General features: G+C 39.2%; 1 protein-coding gene across 6 annotated transcripts in view; it reads left to right on the top strand.

Moving 5' to 3' along the window:
• Positions 1-23,138, top strand: part of DMTF1 (cyclin D binding myb like transcription factor 1) — a 47,301-nt gene that overhangs the window by 6,363 nt on the left and 17,800 nt on the right. For 4 of the 6 annotated variants that reach the window (XM_017344332.3, XM_002713840.5, XM_089315880.1 and 1 more), the window contains 6 exons: positions 4,765-4,886; positions 5,957-6,073; positions 8,092-8,214; positions 13,427-13,521; positions 17,519-17,633; positions 19,447-19,523. In XM_017344332.3, coding sequence (XP_017199821.1) covers positions 5,965-6,073; positions 8,092-8,214; positions 13,427-13,521; positions 17,519-17,633; positions 19,447-19,523 — 519 coding nt within the window. In that variant the 5' untranslated portion in view covers positions 4,765-4,886; positions 5,957-5,964. The remainder of the gene's footprint in view (positions 1-4,764; positions 4,887-5,956; positions 6,074-8,091; positions 8,215-13,426; positions 13,522-17,518; positions 17,634-19,446; positions 19,524-23,138) is intronic. The other 2 variants (XM_008261799.4, XM_070059437.1) reach the window with 1 other exon arrangement.

The following is a 23,138-nucleotide window of genomic DNA, read 5'->3' as shown; positions in this document are numbered from 1 at the left end:
CACCCAGTAAAACTGTGAAAAACATTCTGTAGTTTGCTAGGTTTCCCATTATAAGAAAATCTTACAGCACTGAATTTTTTTCATACCATATAGTCTCATCCAGTCTTCCAGTTTAGTATCATGACCCTGAAGCAGTTAGGATCTGCACATGCTAGATCCTGTGATTCTCCTTATCATCACTAATAGTATCTGTTCTACATTTGTGCTAGTGTTCTGCTTGGGAAAAGATAAGAATCTGGTTATACAATTAAGGCCCCCCCCCCAAAGTATCAAGAAATGCAACTTCTTTATTTTGTTTTTAGAGGTTATTCAGCACTTAGTTACCCAGAAAGTCAGGACAATATATTGGCTCAGTGGATGGAAATACCACCTAAGCTAATCTGTTGAAAAAGAACTTTACATCAGTGCTAGAATGGAGAGTATCATGAATGACTCATTTCTTTATTTAAACCATATTAAAAAATAGGTCCAAGAGTTATTTCATTATACTTGTCCCTTTTTATTCTAGGTTATTAAATAGGATCATTTTGTTCATTGGGAGTTATTAATGAAAACAAAATGTATTTTTAATATAAATATACAAGCTCCATTATAAGTTGGTGTTGTGCCACATTTCAGGAATCTTTTCTTAAATTTGTTGGGATTTTATTGCTATTTAAAGATACTCATCAAATGATGGGACATGGTAAAATACCACTTCTCCAATTAAAATGGCTATTAAAATTTATTTTTCTTCCATTTTGTCTTTTCATTTTTAGTGTTAATGGTGCATATAAACAACCTATTACAAAGGAGGAAGCCAAAATCAAAATGGGCTGTTTTATTTATTTACACCAGAAATTTGTTGGCAGAGTTGGAGGGCTTCATTACATTTCCCTGATAAACAAGTGGGGAAGAGTTCAAGAAGTTGTTCCTATTCTTATAAGCTGATTTATTCCTGAACATTTCTCAGTCTAACATCAGATGTAGTCTTCCAAGTAACAAATGTCTTGGCCCCACTTGATCTCTCATTCTACACAGTTTCAAAACTAAAGCTTTTGAAAGAAGCACCTGTGGATTTTTCCAACAATTCTGTGTATGCCAGTAGAGCTTCTATCCCCTATATGAAAACTTCCTAAGGTCATGCCAGTTGTTTTCTATTGTGCCACATCATACTATCAGCTTTTGATGCAGTTGACTACTTAATGCTCACGAAAAACACTCAGATTTTTCAGTTAACACTTAGTTTCCTTCCTATATAACATTAGCTAGTCCTCCTTAGTTTCCTTTGTTTTCCTCTTGACGTCTGAAAGTACTAAAAATAATCCAGGCTGTCTTCTGTAATCTCTAGATATTCTTTCAAAATAATTTGTATGCCATTAACTCAAGTATAGATCTAATACTGATCTGTTGAGATCAACTCGTGTCTATCAACTTGACATCTTCATTCAGTTGCCTGTATCTTATATTTCATTACTGATATTGGTATTAATTTTTACATTAAATTTATACCTTGATTTAAGTGCCTCAAAACTTTGTCAGCTATTCAAGCCCAGAGATGAGGCATCATCATTTTTTTTTTTTTTAAGATTGATTTATTTTACTTGCAAGTCAAAGTTACACAGAGGAGAGAAGCGGCAGAGAGAGAAAGAGAGGTCTTCCCTCTGATGGTTTCACTCCCCAGTTCGCCGCAACAGCCGGAGCTATGCCAGTCGGAAGCCGGGAGCCAGGTGCTTCCTCCAGGTCTCCCACGCGGGTGCAGGGGCCCCAGGATTTGGGCCATCTTCTGCTTTCCCAGGCCACAGCAGAGAGCTGGACAGAAGGTGGAGCAGCCACCCATATGGGACTTCAGGCCAGGGCGTTAACCCGCTGTGCCACAGTGCCAGCCCTAAGGAATCATCTTGAAACAGGTTCTGCACACAGTCACTATCATATCTTCATTCAAGTCCTGCCTCCAAATTCCAACCTCTGTCCAGCCTCTTTGCTTCCACTTTTCTAAACTATAAGAGATGTCTTAGACCTCAGATATTTATGTCTTAGTCCCTTACACATTATAGTCCCTTACACATTATATGTACAGCAGTCTGAGTGTTCTGTTAACAACGTAATTTGTATTCCACCGTTTAAAATCCTCCATGAGGGCCGGCGCCGCGGCTCCCTAGGCTAATCCTCCGCCTAGCGGCGCCGGCACACCGGGTTCTAGTCCCGGTCGGGGCGCCGGATTCTGTCCCAGTTGCCCCTCTTCCAGGCCAGCTCTCTGCTGTGGCCAGGAGTGCAGTGGAGGATGGCCCAGGTGCTTGGGCCCTGCACCCCATGGGAGACCAGGAGAAGCACCTGGCTCCTGCCAGATCAGCGTGGTACGCCGGCCGCGGCGGCCATTGGAGGGTGAACCAACGGCAAAGGAAGACCTTTGTCTCTCTCTCTCTCTCACTGTCCACTCTGCCTGTCAAAAAAAAAAAAAAAAAAAAAAAAAATCCTCCATGAATGTTGAGGCCTTTTAGTATCTGTCCCTGTGCTCACCTTCCCTCATGCTCAAAAGCCTTTGCCATTCTGGTTGCCTTTTTCCCTTCCAGCAGGCCAAATCAGGTCCAGCATAGGGACTGTGCTGTTCTCCGCAGTAGTGTATCATCGTTTTGTGGTTGACAGTGTAAAAATAGCCACTAATCATACAGTTCTGTGTTTAATTTGCAAAGCAATGTAGAATTATTTACCAAACTCTCACTAGGGTTTCAGAACTTGTAAAAGGAGCCCAGATTGCTGACTTAAAGCTGTACATTTCATGAGATCACCTCTAATGAATGTAAGTTGTCCTGGATGAAATGGTTTCTTTCATCTAACTTCTTCAGACCCCTTTTCCGTTATACTTAGAATATCGGCCGACGCCGTGGCTCAATAGGCTAATCCTCCGCCTGCGGTGGCGGCACCCCAGGTTCTAGTCCTGGTCGCTCCTCTTCCTGCTAGCTCTCTGCTATGGCCTGGGACTGCAGTGGAGGATGACCCAAGTCCTTGGACCCTGCACCTGCATGGGAGACCAGGAGAAGCTCCTGGCTTCAGATCAGCACGGTGCACCGGCTGCAGCAGCCATTGGGGGGGTAAACTAACGGAAAAGGAAGACCTTTCTTTCTGTGTCTCACTGTCCACTCTACCTGTCAAAAAAATTTTTAAAAAAATAAAGAATATCAGCATATCTTTTCAAATCTACCTTTAGTTTTTCTTTTTTCCAAAATGTTAGATTTTAGGTCCTCATGATAATGCCAAGCGAGTAACCATTTTGCACCTATCAGATGAACAGGTGTTTTGTTTTTTGCTTGAAAATTTCTTTTCAGGTCAGCATCCTCTAGTTCACTCCCCAAATTTCTACAGCTGCTGTAGCTGGACCAGTCTGAAGGCATGAGCCAAGAAAAACTTCTGGGTCTCCCACATGGGTACAGGGGTCCAAGCACTTGAGCCATCTGCTGCTGCTTTCCCAGGCCATTAGCAGGGAGCCAGATTAGAAGTGGAGCAGCCAGGACTCGAACTGGCACCTATATGGGATGCCACCATTGCAGGCAGCATCTTTGCCAATATGCAACAATGCTTAATTTCTTTAAGAAAATTTAAAATTGGGGGCAACAAAAATGCCCAGCAATAGGGATTTATGAATATTGTCAACGTTCAATGCAGCATGATACAAAAGTCTTGTATTAAATGTCTAAGGTGATTTCCTTAATACTTTTCAATGTGAGTCGACTCTAAAAAGCAGTATATAAATTTGCACATAAACTGTAGCCTCACACAGTAAAGGATAAAATCAAAGGGAGCTATGCAAGAGAATGAAAATGCATGCTCATTTTTGTTTATGGATTTTAATCTTTTACATTTCCCCATGTTTTGCAGTAGATATTACTAACCAGCTTTATTTTTTAATGTAGTAAATTCAGAAATGAGAGAAGTATGAAATCTGATATCTAACTTGAGGTTTTTCTGGCAAGATGTATACCTTTTCCATTGCAGATTTATATATATGCAGCAGTTCTCAGTATTGAACTACCCTGGAGTGGTGTGGAGGGATGTTGCAAAAATGGAAACTTTAATCATTTTTGTTGAAACATCCCTTAGGAACCTCAAAACCTATACTTTTTCAGTTCTTTGGTTGAACTTTGCCCTGACAATGAGAAACCCATTGAAAGAAGCCTTTGAAAATGTAGTCATTTCAAATTTCTTAAGATTTCACATCATATTCAAGAACTTGGTTGTAATATACCTTTTCGTGCCTGATTGTTTATAAAGCTTGTTTTCCACAGATCCCTAGTAGGGTTGTTCACCTCAAAATGATTTCTGAGTGAATAAATAATGTATACTTTTTAATGCTTTAAGAGGAAATGTAGCATTAAAAAGAAGTTGATAAAAATTATAAAGAAACTATAGTTATTTGTAACATGTAAGATGGCATAGTTGACATACATAACCAGGTCATCTTGCCTAATGGTTCCAAGGTCTACTTCATAGAAGCACTAGCATAGCTTAGCCTATTTTTTCAGAGAATGACTACCTGGTGAAAGACAGCTTGGGTTGCAAGGAACTGGCCGTTAACCTAGTACACGATTGCAGTTCTATCCTTCATTCATTACAGAATACTTGCGCAGGCTAATTTCCAAAAGGTCTAATTAAAAGGACTCTGGTTTTGTCTTATTCTTCTAGAATGGAGACTTCATGGAAGCTTGAGAGTGTCATCACAATACACATTGCCAGCACTCAGTTTTTGCTCTTATTAAACCTTATTGCATAATGCTATTATTTTTTCAGGGTTTGTACAGATAGGAACATGGGGGAGAAACAGTTGGGATAACATGAAAGTGATGCTGGTGGCTAAGAGAAGGCGACTTGGTTCTGTGGGAAGGGCTGTACCTGCTCCATCCGTTGTCTAGGTAAGCCTGCCTTTGTTACAAAGACTACCTCATAAGTTGCCTTTTAGAAATAACTAAATTCTTGATTTCCATTTATCATTATTTTGAGAGTGGCATCACCATTGTAAAGTAAGTGATGTCCTTTTCCAACTGTTAATTTATATTGTAAAATCTTAATGAATTGTTGAATCTTTACCATGTAAATGTTAATATATTTAATTTTCTGCTGAAAGAAAAGCACTCATTTGGTAAATTCTGTGTATGAATTGACTAATGTATGGTGTATATGAGCCAAATAAATAGTGATTAATTAAATACACATCAAGGCTTATATGCTCTATTTTGCAACAAAGTATGTTGACCAAAAATTAGTGTTGTGGCAATAACTTTGTTAAGCACTTAAGGTGACTATGAAGACTTTAGCCAGACCACTGATGATAATCCATCACGTTTCCCCTTATGATCCATAAGATTCTGTGACCTAAGACTTTAATCAATCTGTCTGAACAAGAAAAGGTAATATGCTATGTATCTAAAATAGCAGGTAAATGCACAATTATGTATTTAGAAGTAGCACCTAACTATCAGAAAAATAGTTTGGTCAAAGAATCATTTTTAGTGTTTTATTTTTAAGCAATAGAACTTGACTACTGTAAACAGTACTGGAAACCATTTTTGAATCAAAATAACACTTATGATGTATCTTCTGGGGAATCAGAAGTTAAATGCCTATTTAAATGTCACAAGGCTGTGAGTAAAAGCATAACCAAAAAGAGTTTTGCTTATTTGACAAATGACTTTAAACAGGTCTTCTTTCATTGATTGTGATGAAACAACTCTTTTTTTTAACTAAATACTGTAAATTTTAAAAATCAGAGTAGTTTCTTAATTATGTCTGATTTTAAATGTATATAAATTTAATGAGACATTTCTGAAATCTGAACTCTGCAGTTTCACATAAAGAACAGTATAGTAATAAATTCATAAATTTGCAGGGTATTTGGTGGATGGAAGGTCTGAGAAGGCTATTTTTTATATTTGTATCTGGAAATAATTTTTAAAATTCTAATCTGGAGTCTGTTCTTATGCAGATTTGAGTATGAGCACAGTTGAAGAGGATTCTGACACAGTAACAGTAGAAACTGTGAACTCTGTGACTTTGACTCAGGATCCAGAAGGGAACCTCATTCTTCATTGCCCTCAGAATGGTAGGGGAGTTGCTGACATGAAATTGTGACTTTTTTTTTGGATTTTTTAATACCTTGTCACCTTTGACCTCTATTAAGGAGATGGTTTGGACTGGCACAATAGAAGAGGAAGTGATGTCTTTGGATCATAAATTCATCTTCATTTACATTTTAAAATATAGTTTTACATGTCTAAATTTATCATAAATGTCAGCTATTTGCAAATCTCATTGTTTATTTTATAAAGAGGGTCTGTTGAAGCTCAGAAGATGATGGTGAAGTAATTACAGCACACTTCTTTTATACCTTTTGGTGCCAGCAGTATATTTAACACATTGGAAACATAGACTTAATCCTGCCAGTACAAATAAATGTTTATTTTGTTGGAATCTGTTAGAATGTTTTATACAACTATTTGAATAGAATTTATTATTGACCATCTATAATACCTTCAGCTTTGAGATTATTTTGTTGCTTCTCTCTAAAAAAATTTTTACTTATTTATTAGTCAGAATTACAGAGAGAAAGGCAAAAAGAGATCTTCCATCTGGTTTACTCCCCAAATGGCCACAACAGCCAGGCTGAAACCAGGAGCCAGGAGTTTCTTCCAGGTATCCCACATGGATGTAGGGGCCCAAGCACTTGGATCATCCTCCACTGCTTTCCCAGGCACATTAGCAGGGAACTGGATCAAAAGTAGAGCCGCTGGGACTCAAACCGGTTCCCATCTGGAATGCCAGCACTGTAGATAGTGGCTTAACCTGCTGGGCCACAGCTCCCTTCTCCTCTCATCCCTCTCCCCATCCCTATTTCTGTATTCTTTAAATTCATCTTTACTCAATGTAGATTCTTTTTTTCATTTTGTATGTAACCCCCAGATTATTTCATTTAAATTTGTGATTTTAACTAGCACGCACCTTTAAAGATGACTCAAACTTCTTGTCTTTATTCTGCATTCTCAGTGCCTCTCATAGGCACCTTAAATTTATCATATCCAAAGCAATTTTTTCAGTTTCTAAAGCTAGTTTTCTATTTCATTTCTCAATTAGTTAATGTCCCAGATCGTAAGTATTCCTTATCTCCCTCATTATCTTCCTTTCATTCTATCATGAAAACTTGTTGATAGTATTACATTTTCAAATCCATTCCTTCCTCTCTTTAAGTCCCTCTTCCTTAGTTCAGATTCTCATTTCTCATTTTTCATCTGGGTGTCTCAGTCTCTTAAGTAATCTCCTATGTTTAATTCATTGAAACTACAGATGAAATTGATTATGATGCTCAATAGTATGAGAAGGGTTTTTTTTTTTTTTTAAGCTTCCTATTATTTTTAGAGTAAGTACTAGTTCTTAAATTTGGCTTGTAGGCGTCCCGTCATTTCAGCTTTCCTCATGGCTTCTCTACCTTCCACATCTCATATACCTGTGTTTCCGCAGTTCATAACTGTTTTTGTGTTTTATGTCTCAGTCTGCACATATTGCTGCTACTGTCTGGAAGAATAATAATTTCACCCTGACTTCCTTTCTCTTGCAAATTTAAGGCCTCTTCAGGAAATCTTCTATCACCTCTGGTATAAATTAAGTGCATCCCCTTTGTACTCTCTTAACAACCTCTTCATTTTTCCTTCATAACTCCTGTTACAGTGTGTTGAAATTGTTAGTCATCTCCACTACATTGGAAGCTCCTTTACTGAGTGTCCTTTATTGCTCTGTTCTTAGCACTTAGCATGTAGTAGGCATTTATTAAATATTTTTGAATGAATGAAATAACCAGGCTTGGTCTTCATATGTGAAATATTTGGAAAGCCAAATGTGATGGTTTCAAAAGCGGCACCTTTGTTCATAGCTGCTTGTCATAAGACTAGGAGCTAAGTATTACACTAAATGTAGTGAAGGCAATGACCTTTTGAATCGTGTTTGTACAAGTGAGTTAAGTTAGAAATGAGCAAGACAGTGCTATAGACTCATTAGTAGTTAGAGCTTTTGTTTTTTCCTTATTGGTTTTGAAGTTTTTGTTTGGTTTATTTTTTTCCCTTCTATTAGAAGCTGATGAAATAGACTCAGAAGATAGTACTGAACCTCCGCATAAGAGACTTTGTTTGTCCTCTGAGGATGATCAGAGTATTGATGATTCTGCTCCTTGCATATCAGTTGTTGCACTTCCACGTAAGTCACCATATATTAAAAATGCAGACTTCCCCCTTGGAAGTAAAATTTTAGCTTGTTAGAGATTCAGTTGGCCATTCTAGGTAGACTTGGACATGTTACTTTACATTTAGTGAAAAAAATAAATAAAACCTCTTAACCAGCAGTTAAGAAGTGCTTATTTGCCATCCATAACTCTAAATGCTGCTTTTATGTGTATTGCCCAATTTAACCTCAATCTATCATTATAGGTTCCATAAAGAGCCTTTCTAGAAATTTTTTTTCTGGTTCCAGTATTGTGGCGTGCTGCACATGTGGGTGGGTTTGAGGCCCATCTGCTCCTCTTCCCATCCAACTCCCTGCCAGTGTGCTTGGGAAAGCAGCAGAAGATGGCCCAAGTCCTTGGGCCCCTGCCATCTATGTGGGAGACCTGAAAAAAGCTCTTGGCTCCTGGCCTCTGGCTTTGGACCTGCCCTGTTCTGGCCATTGCAGCCATTTAGGGAGTGAACCATTAGATGGAAGATCTCTGTCTCTCCCCCCTTCTCTCTGTAAAACTCTGCCATTCAAATAAATAAATAAATAAATAAGAAAAAGAAAAGGTTTTTTTTCCCTGATTGTGCTCACCTCCAGGAAAATCTTTCCCAAAGTTTTTAAATGTACTGTATTTATGTCTTTGCTTATCCATAAAAAGAATGAGATTTTTTTAAATTACCTCCCCGCCCCCATCCATATTTATTCTCATTGGCCAAGCATGTTCTACAGTAGGTACTCTTTTATTATCCTTATTTTATAAATGAGGAAACCGAGGCACAGGGAAATATAATAACTTATTTAAGATCATATATTACGAAACATGTTATTTCAAGTGGAATACCATTGGCAGAGGGTTATAACAACCAGTGCAAGAAGAGAGTTAAGTTTTTGATTTGCTGAGCAAAACGTGGAATCTTATTGAAGGGTGCAAAGCTGAAATGAATGTCTCAGTATGTTAAAGATGGAGATGAGGCACAGTGTTGTTTGGTTACAATTAGCACAAAGCAAAATTTTGTCATATCACAGTTGATTTTTGCCCTGAGCATCAAGAAAAATCACATCTTCAATTAAGTCTATGTTTTTAACAGAGGAAGTCATTTCTTAAACATATAGACATGTGCCATGTATTTAGAGTTAGTAACTTGTTAAATTGAATAAAAGAGAAACTGCTGTATTTCAGTTTAATGTGACATCTATTGAAAAACAGTGTTAATGTTGATGTTAATGGTAATGGACAAGCATGCCGTAGTTCTAATTAATATTTCCTCCTAATGGTGACTCATGTTTTTTAAATTCTTCACTAATTTGGCTGTCATTATGTTGTGATTCCATTGTAAAACTTGATTGGCCTGTCAGAACTGATACAACCCTATGGACATTTTCTAAACTAGAATATTTTTGTAAGAGTATTTTTGTATTTATTTGAAAGGCAGAATCACAGAGGAGAGAGACATGAAGAAGGAGAGAGCGAGATCTTCAATCTACAGGTTCACTCCGCAGAGTAGTAACAGCCAGGTCTAGGCTGGGGCAGAAGCTGGGAGCTAGGAACTCCATCCTAGTCTCCCAAATGGGTGGCAGGGACCCAAGCACATGGACTGTCTCCCACTGCCTTCTCCGGCACAGTAGCAGGAGGCTGGATCAGAAGTGAAACAGTTATATGTGAAGCAGCACTCTAATATGGGATGCCAGCATCTCGAGGCTAGCTCAACCTGCTGTTCTACCATACCACCCACTAAACTAGAATGTTTGAACAATCATATTCATGGAAACTATGAGTCACTAATTAAGTAGACTATCTTGATCATGACCTTAGGTTCAAACTACATTTGACATTTTGTTGTGTTTCATGGCGTTAAAACTGACTTTGTGCTCTCATTCACTTAACCTGAGAAGATACTGATATGTTGACCTGAAAGCACATGAGCTACTTGATATTGGGTCATAGCATCATCACATATGGAACATATTCAGGAACCTAATATTTAGCAGTGAGACTGAATTTATGAAAAGTGGACTTTGAGGCATTTTCATGTTCCCTGGATCAGTAAATTAGTATGTTGATAAATGAGCTCAAGACAGTTTCTAAGGTTTTCAAGAAACATAGAAAAGCATGAAAAGTATGAAGTAAAATATTCAGTACCATCATCTGAGGCTGGACTTCATGGTGACAAATAGTTTTTAAAATATGTATATTTAGGGGGCCGGCGCCATGGCTCACTCAGTTAATCCTCCACCTGTGGTACCTGCATCCCATATGGGTGCTGGGTCCTAGTCCCAATTGCTCCTCTTCCAGTCCAGCTCTCTGCTGTGGCCTGGGAAGGCAGTGGAGGATGGCCCAAGTGCTTGGGCCCCTGCACCTGCATCGGAGACCAGGAGGAAGCACCTGGCTCCTGGCTTCGGATCGGCACGCCAGCCGTAGTGGCCATTTTGGGGGGGAACCAACGGAAGCAAGACCTTTTTCTCATTCTCTCTCACTATCTAAGTTTGCCTGTGAAATAAAAATAAATAAATAAATAAATATGTATATTTAATTTCAATATTCAAGTTTTTTCTAATTGTTTTATATAACTGATAAATTTTATCTCTGGGCCTTAAAAATCCTCTCAGCATCTTGCTTGAATTATCATATTAATCACTAACATTCTAATCTCTCTTTGCAGTTACATAACATTACATTTACCCTAGCCTCCATTCAGAGTTACAACTGTATGGTGATTAGGATATTCATTCAGGGATAGGGAGCCTTTGTTCTGCCAAGTTCCATTTGGATATTTATAACATTCACAGGCCACACAAAATTATTAACTTAAAAGTTAACCTGCTATAGATTTATTGAATTTCACGTCCCACCTGCAATTGCCTTGGTAGGACCTGATGCAGCCCTCAGGCTGTATGTTCCCCACCTTGTTACATGATTCTTTTAGAACCTTAGCCTGTTATTCCGTTACTCATTTTATATTCTTGCCTTTACTATTATTTAAGTCTTTTTTTTTTTTAATTATTTGACAGAGTTTACCTTCAAATCCTTTTTCATTCTTTCACTTCATTTTTGTTTAGTGAAACCATAACCCTATCTAAATCTATTTTTGCCAGTTTATCTCATTGCCAGTGCAGCTAATTGAGCAGGATTAGAAAAACAGCATGAGCAAGCTTTTTGGTTTCGTTCCTGATCATTAACCTGTACAGGACTCAGTGCTGCCTGCAGTCACATCATATTTATGTGTTCTTTCTCCCATTCTGAAATGACCATCTCATAGATCCTGAAACTGCCTCCTCCACCTCTCTTACTCTGAACTGATAACCTGTGAACATTGAACAAAGTGATTTCTGTTAAGTTCCCACTGTGAAACATGTACACCCACCTGGATCCCTGTCTGTATATTCCATTCTTATCCATTATCTCGCTCTTTTGTTTGCTACATTCTTTTCCCTTTTGCTTCTCAGGTTGTTAATAGTGCTTTCTCTTTGAATCATCAGTTGTTCATCCTCTACTGAACCATCCCTGTCTATATGACAAACATGTCCTTATTTTTCCTTTAAAATAAAATGTCCTGTTTGCCAACTTTTTCCATGCAATTAAAACAGAATACCTTGAAAAAGTTGCCTATATTTTCCTCTGTGTCTTATTTCATTTTTCTTTAAATGCACTCTGTTCAGGATTTCATCCTTTTACTAAAACTCTTTTCCAGTCCTCCAGAGATCTTCTGGTTGCCAAATCCAGTGATCTTTTTATTATTATTTTTAGTTTTGTGTTACTTGATGTGCCAGCAGCTTTTGACAATATTCGTCACTTCCTCCTCCCTGAAATAGTTTGTCGGTTCGCTCTGAAGAACACATTCCACTGGTTTTCTTCCTACTTTTCTTTCCATTCCATAGTCTCCTGTGCTGACTTAGGTACACCACCTGTAGCTGTAAATGTAGAACACCCAGTGACTCAATATAAGACTGCTTTTTTTTCTGTTTTTACTCATTTCCTAGCTGGTGTTAATCCAGGGTTTTAAATACTTTCTGTAGTACCTCCAGTTTTTTTTTTTTTTTTCCTATGTCATACTTAAACTCTAGATATTCAGTAGATATCTCAAACTAATATATTAAAAACTGAGCTCCTGAAACTTCATAAATTCTTAAACTTACTTCTTCCTCATTTTATTAATGGTAAATGCATTATTCCAACAGTTTAAATTTTAAAAAAATGTATATGTTGTGTCATTGTTGACTTTTGAGTTCTTTTCCTATTTGGTTTACTTGAAAATCATATTGCTAATACTATCAAAATAGAACCGTAATTTGAATTAGTTACCAGTTGTCACTTGCCTTCAAGCTAGCGTAAGCCACTGACCTCTCATCTGGATTATCATAGTAGTCTCTTAACTGACCTCACTGCCTCTCAGACTGTTTTCCGTATAGCAGCCAAAGTGATCCTATTGAAATGAAAGGCAATTCAGAATCCACCAGTGATCATGGGAAACCCAGATAGGGAGGGTGCCAGGCTCCCAGTTTCGGCCTGGCCATTGGCACCATTTGGGGAATGCACCAGCAGATGGAAAGTCTCTTTCTTTGTCTTTCCCTCTTTCTCCTTCAAATAAAATATTTTAAAAAAAAAATCTGTCAGTGGTTTCTCACCTCAGGTTAAAACCTTTTACTGTGGCTTACCAGGTCCACATAGTCTCCGGTTCTTGTTGTCTGCTCTGGCCACACTGGCCTCCATGCCATTCACATGATCACTTCAAGCAGGCCACATTTCAGAACCTTTGCACTCAGCTGTCCTTGAAATGCTCTTACTTAGGATGCTTGCTTAACCAGCTTCCTTCCTTCCTTCCTTCCTTCCCTTGTTCCAAATCTAGATTCTTTTCTTAGCCTCCTATCTAAAATTTCAAACACCCTCTTCTACTTCTTGCTTTTTTTTTCCCTCCTGTCACTATGCAGCATAATACCTGTTTATTTTGTATCTTTCCCCACTAGAGTATAAGCTCCACAAAGGCAGATATTTTTTTTGCACGCTGTTGTATCCTCCACCCATGGCAACACCCTTAGTACATACCAAGTAAAAAATACCTCTTAAGCAGATGAATATATACATGTGAGGATGTAGTGACAAGGAGTGTGTTAGGAAATTAAATGGTCATGCTTCTCCCATAGATAATTCTTGAATAATTTGATCCTGCCATTATTATTCTGGTGATGAAATCTTCTCTTGCAGTTTCAGAAAATGATCAGAGCTTTGAGGTGACCATGACTGCAACTACAGAGGTGGCAGATGATGAAATCACTGAAGGGACTGTGACACAGATCCAGGTATAGTACATCATTCAGATGGCCTCAGGAGGATACTCCTTCACATGTTGCTTAGGTGGTAAGGTGTTGAAAACATGTTCGCCTGGCAAAGTAGAGAGAGGTAAGACTTAATTCAGGTTTCTAGTCCCCATATAAGTCTCGGTTCTAAGCAAAGATTCTTGTTTTAAAGTTTTTTGTTTTCTCTTCTCTCTGGTTCCTTCTCTAAATGCCCACACCAGCAGGAGGTGGGCCATGCTGCAGCCAGGAGCTGGGAATTAAATTTGTGTCTCCTACATGGGTGGCAGAGACCCAAGATGCATTTGGCAGGAAGCTGGATTGGAAACAGAGTAGCCAAAACTCGAATCAGGAACTTCAGTATGGGAATGGATGACCCATACTGCACCAAAGACAGATTTTAAAATGCATTCTATGTGGAGTGGTTTGCATCTGTTGGAGCAGGAGACAATACATGCGCATTTGTGTGCATTGATTTCCCTGGAGCTGTTGAGACCAGTTAGGACAGTAGTTACTGTTCAGTCTGGTACTTACAGGACTAGACACACACTGTCACGTGCTGAGAGGGTGGGTAGTAGTCAGCCTTTCTGTTTGTTGTGTGAACTACTTTGTGTCATGTAAGCCCTAGCTAAATGAATTTTCCCACAGTAATCAGAATTCTTTGCTTCTTAGCCTGAAGCTTAACTGTTTTACTTAAACATATACTCTGTGCATTTCTTTTTTAGTAGCTTTTTGTTTCATACATACATTTGGTAAAATATTATTTCTTGGAAGAGGGAATGACGGAGAGACAAAGTGATTTTCTGTCTGCTGGTGCAATCCCCAGATGGCCACAATGGCCCCACCCTGGCTGTAACCAGGACCTAAGAACTCCATTCTGGTCTCCTGTGTGGGTGGCAGGGACCCAAATATTTGGTCATCGTCCCCTGCTTTCCTAGGCACGTTAGCAAGGGGAGTTGGATGGGAAGCAGAGCCACCAAGACTCGAAATAGCATGCCATTATAGGATCTGGTGTGCCAGCATTGCAAGTGACAGTGTAATCTACCACAACACCAGCCCAGCATTTTTTCTTTCATGAAGCATCATATGTATGTATATATGTGTGTGTATATATATGTACACACACACACACACAGAGTACTTTTTGGTGACAAGAGATTTTCAATAGGTTGAATACTTGTTTTTAAATTTCTAAGCCCTGTATCTGTATTGCAGAATGAAATCCTCCAGCCAGTTCACTAAGACCTTAAAGAGTGACAGCAAACTAAATAAAGCCTGAGTAATTTTAAAAGATATATATATATTTAGGCCGGCGCCGCGGCTCACTAGGCTAATCCTCCGCCTAGCAGCACCGGCACACTGGGTTCTAGTCCCGGTCGGGGCGCCGGATTCTGTCCCAGTTGCCCCTCTTCCAGGCCAGCTCTCTGCTGTGGCCAGGGAGTGCAGTGGAGGATGGCCCAGGTGCTTGGGCCCTGCACCCCATGGGAGACCAGGAAAAGCACCTGGCTCCTGGCTCCTGCCATCGGATCAGCGCGGTGCGCCGGCCGCAGCAGCCATTGGAGGGTGAACCAACAGCAAAGGAGGACCTTTCTCTCTGTCTCTCTCTCTCACTGTCCACTCTGCCTGTCAAAAAATAAAAAAAAGATATATATATATTTAAAATAATAGCAGTTATTCAGCATGATAGCCTTATTTGTAAGGTTTGCAAAATGTGTTCTGCTAAATATATAGACCTCTTTTGGAAAGTGGTGATCCACCACTTTTATTTAACTTATTAAAAGATCATCCAAGGGTATTTTCTCCATTACAGTTCTTAAAAGTGGTATTGTATGTATGAAGGTCTTTTTGGTAGCCTTATGTTATACCTTTTACTGATATATAACTCCTGTGTCATATCTTACAGAATTTTGGCATTAAGAACACAATGGGGACTTAGACAACATCTAGTACATTGCATGCCTCAGCTTCATAAAGGTTTCTGTTAAAGATTCATTCATTCATTCATTCATTCAAAAGGTAGAGAGGGGAAGGGAATGAGAGAAGAATGGAAGGAGGGAGGGTGGGAGACAGTGGTTTACTCAGCTGTGGCTGGGCCAGGTCAAAGCCATGAGACAAGAACTCCTTCTTGGTCTCCCATGTGGGTCACAGAGACCCAAGTGCTTAGATTGTCTTCTCCTAGGTGCATTAGCGGAGAGCCACTGGTACTCAAACCAGCACTCCCATGTGGGATGAGGACTATGGGCTCACAAGGCAGCTTAACTCAGTGCACAACACTGGCCTCAAGGTTTCCCTTAAAAACAAAAAATCTAGGGGTCAGGCACTATGGCATGGTAGATTAAGCTTCTGCCTGAAGTGCTGACATCCCATATGGGCACCAGTTCAAGTCCCAGCTGCTCCACTTCCGATCAACTCCCTGTTAATGGCCTGGAAAACTGGTGGAGGATGCCCCAAATGCTTGGGCTGCTGCATCCACGTGGGAGACTGGAAGAAGCTCCTGGCTTTGGATCAACTCACCTCCGCTGTTGTGGCCATTTGGGGAATGAGCCATCAGATGGAAGACTTACTCTCACTCTCTCTAACTGTACCTCTCAAATAAATATATTTTTAAAAAATCTAAACATTTTATGCACAGATATAGGGCAGATTTGTCTCAGTGATTTCTTCCTCTTTGCCTATTTTATTAGCACTGTATAGGTATTCATAACAGTGTAAGAATAAGGCAACAATAGAGACAGGGATCTTCTCATTGTGCTTTAGTTGTTTGCCAACAGTTCATTGAGCTTTCCAAGTAAGATGGATTTCAGTTCTTAAGGTAGAAGTTCAGTTTCATGGAGCCGGCACTGTGGTGCAGTAGGTTAACGCCCTGGCCTGAAGCGCTGGCATCCCATATGGTTGCTGCTTCTAGTCCCAGCTGCTCCTCTTCCGATCCAGCTCTCTGCTATGGCCTCGGATAGCAGTAGAGGATGGCCCAAGTCCTTGGGCCCATGCACCTGCATGGGAGACCCAGAAGAAGCTCCTGGCTCCTGGCTTCGGATCGGTGCAGTTCCAGCTGTTGAGGCCAATTGGGGAGTGAACCATCGGACAGAAGACCTCTCTCTCTCTCTCTCTGTGTAACTCTGACTTTCAAATAAATAAATCTTCAAAAAAAAGTCCAGTGACATAGCTGACTAGTTTATCTCATCAGGAACTGAATTGGGTTGAGTGGTCACCAAGCCTGTGAGTCTAACCATGTCCTGGTCTGCCAGTGATAAGCTCATACCTTACATAATGGCACTGTTTAAGTCTTCCTCACTTAAACTATAGTTCTTTCCAAGGTCAACTCTGTTAAAAGCAGCTTTATTATATTAGGTATCTAGTCTGTAACATAAAAAGTTCCTAGTAAACGTTGCACAACAGACCACCTCAATTGCAATAGTAGTAGTAAGTGCACTTAGTAGCACCATGTGGTTCTTGGGAAAGTGCACTCATGAGGCTGTAAATCAGCTCTAGAGGTTAGCTGAAACAGTTGTTAGAAAACAACATGCAATTACATCTTCTGATTCAGCTTGTTAATCCTTTAAATTTAGCAAGAAATTGTGTTACAGATGATTGTGTATTTAGGCAACAAAGTACTTCTCAAAACATTAACAAATCATAACAGTCAACCCTTCTATTAACATCTGCTATCAGTTACAGCTCTGTGTCATCTCATTTTACACATATAAATACACAAATTACTTTGTTGACTTAAATACATGCTATAATACTTACATAAAATAGAAGCCTACCCAGTTACTTGCTTAAGTAAGTAAAGGTCATGTTAATGTAAATAGTTGTGTTATACTGCCATAATAAAAACAAGGAAATTTGTGTATGTGCAGATTGGATATATTTTTACTATATAAAGAAATGAATTCTATATTACTTTATTAAAGTTTTATAATGCTTAGCATTGGAGAAAGAGGTGATTCAGGTTGGCTGTTAAATCAAGTTGCTACCTTTTTCTTATTCTTACCTTTTCAAGATTTTACAGAATGAGCAACTAGATGAAATATCTCCCTTGGGTAACGAGGAAGTTTCAGCAGTTAGCCAAGCATGGTTTACCACTAAAGAAGATAAGGACTCTCTGACTAACAAAGGTAAGATACACTATGAATTTTAGTGTCCACTGGAAAAACTGAAGATAGAAACGCTTGCAGTCAGTTGGAATTTCATTGTTGATTGGGGAGTTCGAGTAATTGAGCTGCTCTAATTGAATTAAATTTGGCCCTGAATGATTTTGAATGAGACTAGGAAACGAAAATTGTTTTTCAGTGGTTAAAAGCTATCTTCCTCTTTCTGATTCAAAGTAGATTTTATCTTAAGTTTTGAACAAAAGTACAGTGGTGACATTTAAAAAGAAATTGCCATTGCCGGCTGGCACTGCGGCTCACTAGGCTAATCCTCCACTTGCGGTGCCGGCACCCCGGGTTTTAGTCCTGGTGGGGGCACCGGATTCTATCCCGGTTGCTCCTCTTCCAGTCCAGCTCTCTGCTGTGGCCCGGGAGTGCAGTGGAGGATGGCCCAGGTCCTTGGGCCCTGCACCCGCATGGAAGACCAGGAGGAGGCACCTGGCTCCTGGCTTCGGATCAGCGCAGCGCTTAAGGGGTGAACCAATGGCAAAAGGAAGATCTTTCTCTCTGTCTCTCTCTCACTAGGCTAATCCTTCGCCTTGTGGTGAAAGGAAGATCTTTCTCTCTGTCTCTCTCTCTCTCACTAGGCTAATCCTTCGCCTTGCGGTGCCAGCACACCGGGTTCTAGTCCTGGTCGGGGCACCGGATTCTATCCCGGTTGCCCCTCTTCCAGGCCAGCTCTCTGCTGTGGCCAGGGAGTGCAGTGGAGGATGGCCCAAGTACTTGGGCCCTGCACCCCATGGGAGACCAGGATAAGTACCTGGCTCCTGCCATCAGATCAGCACGGCGCGCCAGCCGCAGCGCACCTGCCGCGGTGGCAATTGGAGGGTGAACCAACGGCAAAGGAAGACCTTTCTCTCTGTCTCTCTCTCTCACTGTCCACTCTGTCAAAAAAAAAAAAGAAAAAAGAAAGAAAAAAAAAAGAAAAAGCAATAAAAAAGACATTGCCATTATTTCTTGTGAGAGCTGAGGTCAAACCTTTTCAGGAGTCTGCTAACTGTAGTCTAAGCAGTTTATAGGCTCAAAGTATAAGCGGTCTTCAAAAAGTTGGTGGAAGATGCAGTTATGAAAATAAATGAATTTCTTGCTCCAAATAAACTGGCCTTTTCCAGTTCTCAAGAATCTTTATGAAGGGCCCTTGTGACTTACACGCTTACAGTGTTGATGTGGTCAAAAGCATAACCAGGGAAGCTGCTACAAAACCTGTAAGGATTGTATATATTCCACACTGAAGTAAGGAAAGGAATCAGAAATAACTAAATAACTAAGTTGATTGGTTTCAACCATCATACAGTAAATACTCTTTAAGAAGACATTACTCATTTGATATACAGTGTGTTATTTACCTTGCCTTAGAAACTTTTGTAAATGTTCTTTTCCCATAAAGGTTATTTTTCGTTGCAAAGTGTTGCAGAAACTTTTGATCATGGTTTGGCTTTTTAAAGTCTGTTTTAGCAGTTTTACACTGCTGCTGCTGAAAGGATAAGAGAATATTTTTTGGAAATCTTTTAATTGCTATTGTCTCTTATGGTGAGATAGATTGTTACTTAAAAACCAGAGATTAGGGAACACTTACTTTGTTTTGCAGAATGAAGTGTTTCCCAACTCTAGATTTTTAGAAAAAAGTTACAAAAGTGATTTTTACTTGGTAATCTTTCCAGTTTACAGATGAACATGAAATTAGCCATGTTTTATTCTCCCAGATAATTTAATCAAAAAACAGATCTTTAGTGCTCTTCCCAAGGAAATAACTTCTTAAATAACAATGTTTCTTTTAAAGGGCATAAATGGAAGCAGGGGATGTGGTCCAAGGAAGAAATCGATATTTTGATGAACAATATTGAACGATATCTGAAGGTACCTTATGGCGTATTTTTGTTTTTCACCAATTTGTTTACTGCCAATTGTAAAAATGGCCATGCATCATGTTATACGTATTTAACAGGAACCTTTCATCAACTTTTGTTAGATGTTAACTAAGCTTAATAATTTAAAGTGTATGATTATAGTGTATTTTTAAACTAATTTTGAATTTTCAGTTTAGAATAATTCAAGATCTTGAAGCCTAATGTTTTCAGGCAATCTCTACAGTAGAGTTTAATTTATATTGTATGCATTCTAACTTACATATCTTTGAGTTTATGCTGTCCTACTAATATTTCCCTTTAAAAAAAAATTAGGGCCTGGCACTATGGCTCAGTGGGTTAAAGCTGTGACCTGCCATACCAACATCCCATATGTGCACCTATTCAAGTCCCAGCTCCTCCACTTCTGATCCAGCTCCCTGCTAATGCACCTAGGAAAGCAGTGGAAGGTGGCACAAGTGCTTAGGCCTCTGCACCCACATGGAAGACCCAGATGAAGCTCCTGGCTTCAACTTGGCCCAGTCCTGGCTGTTACGGCCATTTGGGGAGTAAACCAGCACATTGAAGGATCTCTCTCTCTCTCTCTAACTCAACCTTTAAAATAAATAAGCAAATGCAAATACATCTGGGGGGGGGGGGCGGTGGTATCAAAGGTGGATGTTTTTTGCAGTAGCTTAAGTAGCTGCTTGGGCCACCTACATCCCTTATTGGAGTGACTGGTTCAAGACATAGCTACACCACTTCCCATTCAGGTTCTTGTGTGCGTCCTGGGAGGAAAGCAAATGGTGGGTAATGTACTTGAGTGTCTGCCATCCTTGTCAGAGGCCCAGATGAAATAGTAGCCTCCTAGCTACAGTCTGGCCTAGTCAACTCTGGCTGTTGCAGGCATTTGGGGAATGAACCACTGGATGGAAGATCTGTGTGCCTGCCTTTAGTATAAAAGGAAAGTAAATTTTTAAAAATTAAGAGAATTTATTCATGTTCAGACTTGCTAGCTTCGTCTTCTTTGTTAAATAATGGTGATGCTGTGAGGTCTACCTAAGTTCTGAAAGGGAAGAACTTGTTCTCAGAATTAGGACAGTCAGGAAAACTTTTAGAACAGCAAGGATTTGAACTAAGTCTTAGAACTCGGACTGGAGTACACTAGAGTAGGCTACAGTATAAATGCATCAAGGCAAGGACTCAGAGATAAAAACCAGAGTGCATTAAATTGACCCCCCCTAAGTTGACCAGAAGAAATGGCCTCTAGAAAACTGGGCTGTGAAATCCAGGCCAAAGAGTTAGAACTCTGTCCTATAGGAAATGAGAAGCACTGAAGAATTTAAGAAGAGTTGATAGCTTAGTTAAATGTGAAACCCATGGTTAGATCTTAACTCTTCTCATGGAAATCTTTCCAGAGATGTGCTGACTGTCCCCGTAATGAGTTAGATGCAAATGGTGCATGTCTTGAGATTCAAATTTGTACACTGCTAGCATTGTTTGGGGAAGACAGGAGTCCAGTATGAGAATATTTCAAAAAGTTCATGGAAAAACATTTTTTAATTTTCCATGAACTTTTTGAAGTACCCTCATTTATTTAACCATTCTGCTGTTAGATACAGAGTTAACGATTTTGTTATAAATGAAGTGCTGCCTGAAATATACATTCTTAAGCTTAATTTTAATTGCAACCTTGCCAAGGTAAACCTTGTAAACTGTAAAAAGTTTTAAAATGTTTAACTCCTTTTTTTTTAAAGATTTATTTATTTATTTATTTATTTATTTGAAAGGCAGAGAGAGAGAGAGATCTTCATTCCTCTGGTTCATTCCCCAAATGGCCACCGCAGCCAGGCCTGGGCAAACTGAAGCCAGGGGCCCAGGGACTTGGTTCATGTTCTGCTGCCTCTCCCAGGTGCATTCAGCAGAGAACTGGATTAGAAGTGGAGCAGCTAGAACCAATGTCCATATGGAATGCCGGCACAGCAGGCGGTGGCATAACCTGCTGCACCACAGCTCTAGCCCCAAAACTTTTAAAACCGTCATTTCTGTACAATGAAAAAAGATCTTTTTCCATCAAGGGTAATGAAACAGAGAGAAACAGAAATAGTGATCATTGAAAATGTGTCCACAAGTTTGTTAAAGTTATCCACTAGTTACATATGCTTCGGTTAAAACTAGAAAATGTTGTGGGGTTAGATAGGCAGTAAAGAATGTAAGAACATTAAATTTTGGGGATTAAGATGGTTTCTTGTCTAGGATATTAGCATAGGTGATCTCCAAGGACAATTCCACCTCATGATTAATGGGCAGGAGTGTGACTAAGATGTGAAACCTTTCAGAGGAGCCAAAGCAGGCCAGTTGAGAATGGCAAAGACTGTTAAGCTCCAGTGGTAGATAGAAAGACAGGGAGAAACAGATAAGCCAGTAGCCTGTTAGAAAATCTGGTGACTGGGTGTTGGAGAAGAGAAAGGAAACAGTAAAAGCAGCTTATGAGTTTTTATTTTGAGTGATTGAGAGAATGATGATAGGATTGGCAGAAATAGGAAATGTCAAAAAAGTGCACTGCACTTGGAAAATAAAATTGATTTGTGACCAAGTTTTTATGTTATGGTATTCTTATAAAAACACTGCAGAAGTCATTTTTAAGCTTCAGAAAATGTCAGTTATATTTTCCAATCATATATTCCATATTTTGGGTTAAAAAAAAACTGCCAGGAGCTTTAAGAGAGGCAGAGGAAGCTTTGATTGCATTGTGCGATCACCCACCCACGTGGTGTCTGACATGTACAGGTCACGTATAGTATGGATTACTCATTCCACAGTTAATGGTACATGGGCTTCTTTTTAGTTTTTAGCTATTACTTTATATAAATCTGATGGGGTGAATAGCATTTCATTGTGATTTTATGTGTTTCTCCGATATTTTCATGTTCTTAATGGCAATTTGTGTTTTTTAAAGTTCTTATGTCTTACCAGTTTTTCTATGCAATTTTTTTTCTTTTATTAGACATTCTTAATGTATACCAGATACTGATGGTTTATTGGTCATTTGTGTTACAGATAATCTTGTCCTAGTAAGTGTAGAGTCTTGTTTCCTCTTTAGTTGTCATTTCAAGAACAAGGATTCTTAATCTGAATATCACACTCACCATTTTATGCATGCTGGTTAAGAAATCTTCCCATCTCAAAAACATGATAGTACTATCATATACTATCTTAGAAATAATTATAATTTTGCATTTCATGATTTTTCTTTCCCATTGAGTGAGAGATAGGGTTTCAGTTGTTGTTTTTTCTTTATGAATGACAATTGTCCCAACATTGTTCATGGACTTTTTTCCCAGTCTATCATAGTATCTATTCCATCCTAAATCAAGCATCTACAGATTTCTTTCTAGGTTTTGTAGACTTGTTTCCAGGTTCTTTTTATTAATACCTGCAGCAGTACAACACTGTCTATAAGTCCCACTATCTGATGGGGCAGGTCTCTTCATGAATATCTTAGTTATTCTTGACCCTTTACTCTTGTGTTAATAAATTTAGAATGAGCTTACGGAGAAAGAAAAATTGAAAGTATTATTGGGACTACATTGCAGCTGTACATCATTTTGGGGGAAACTAATACCTT

Source organism: Oryctolagus cuniculus, chromosome 16 (assembly GCF_051225735.1).
Source record: "Oryctolagus cuniculus isolate XC-2025 breed Fujian yellow rabbit chromosome 16, ASM5122573v1, whole genome shotgun sequence".
Lineage (NCBI taxonomy): Eukaryota > Metazoa > Chordata > Mammalia > Lagomorpha > Leporidae > Oryctolagus > Oryctolagus cuniculus.
This window is presented reverse-complemented; position numbering and strand designations above follow the sequence as displayed.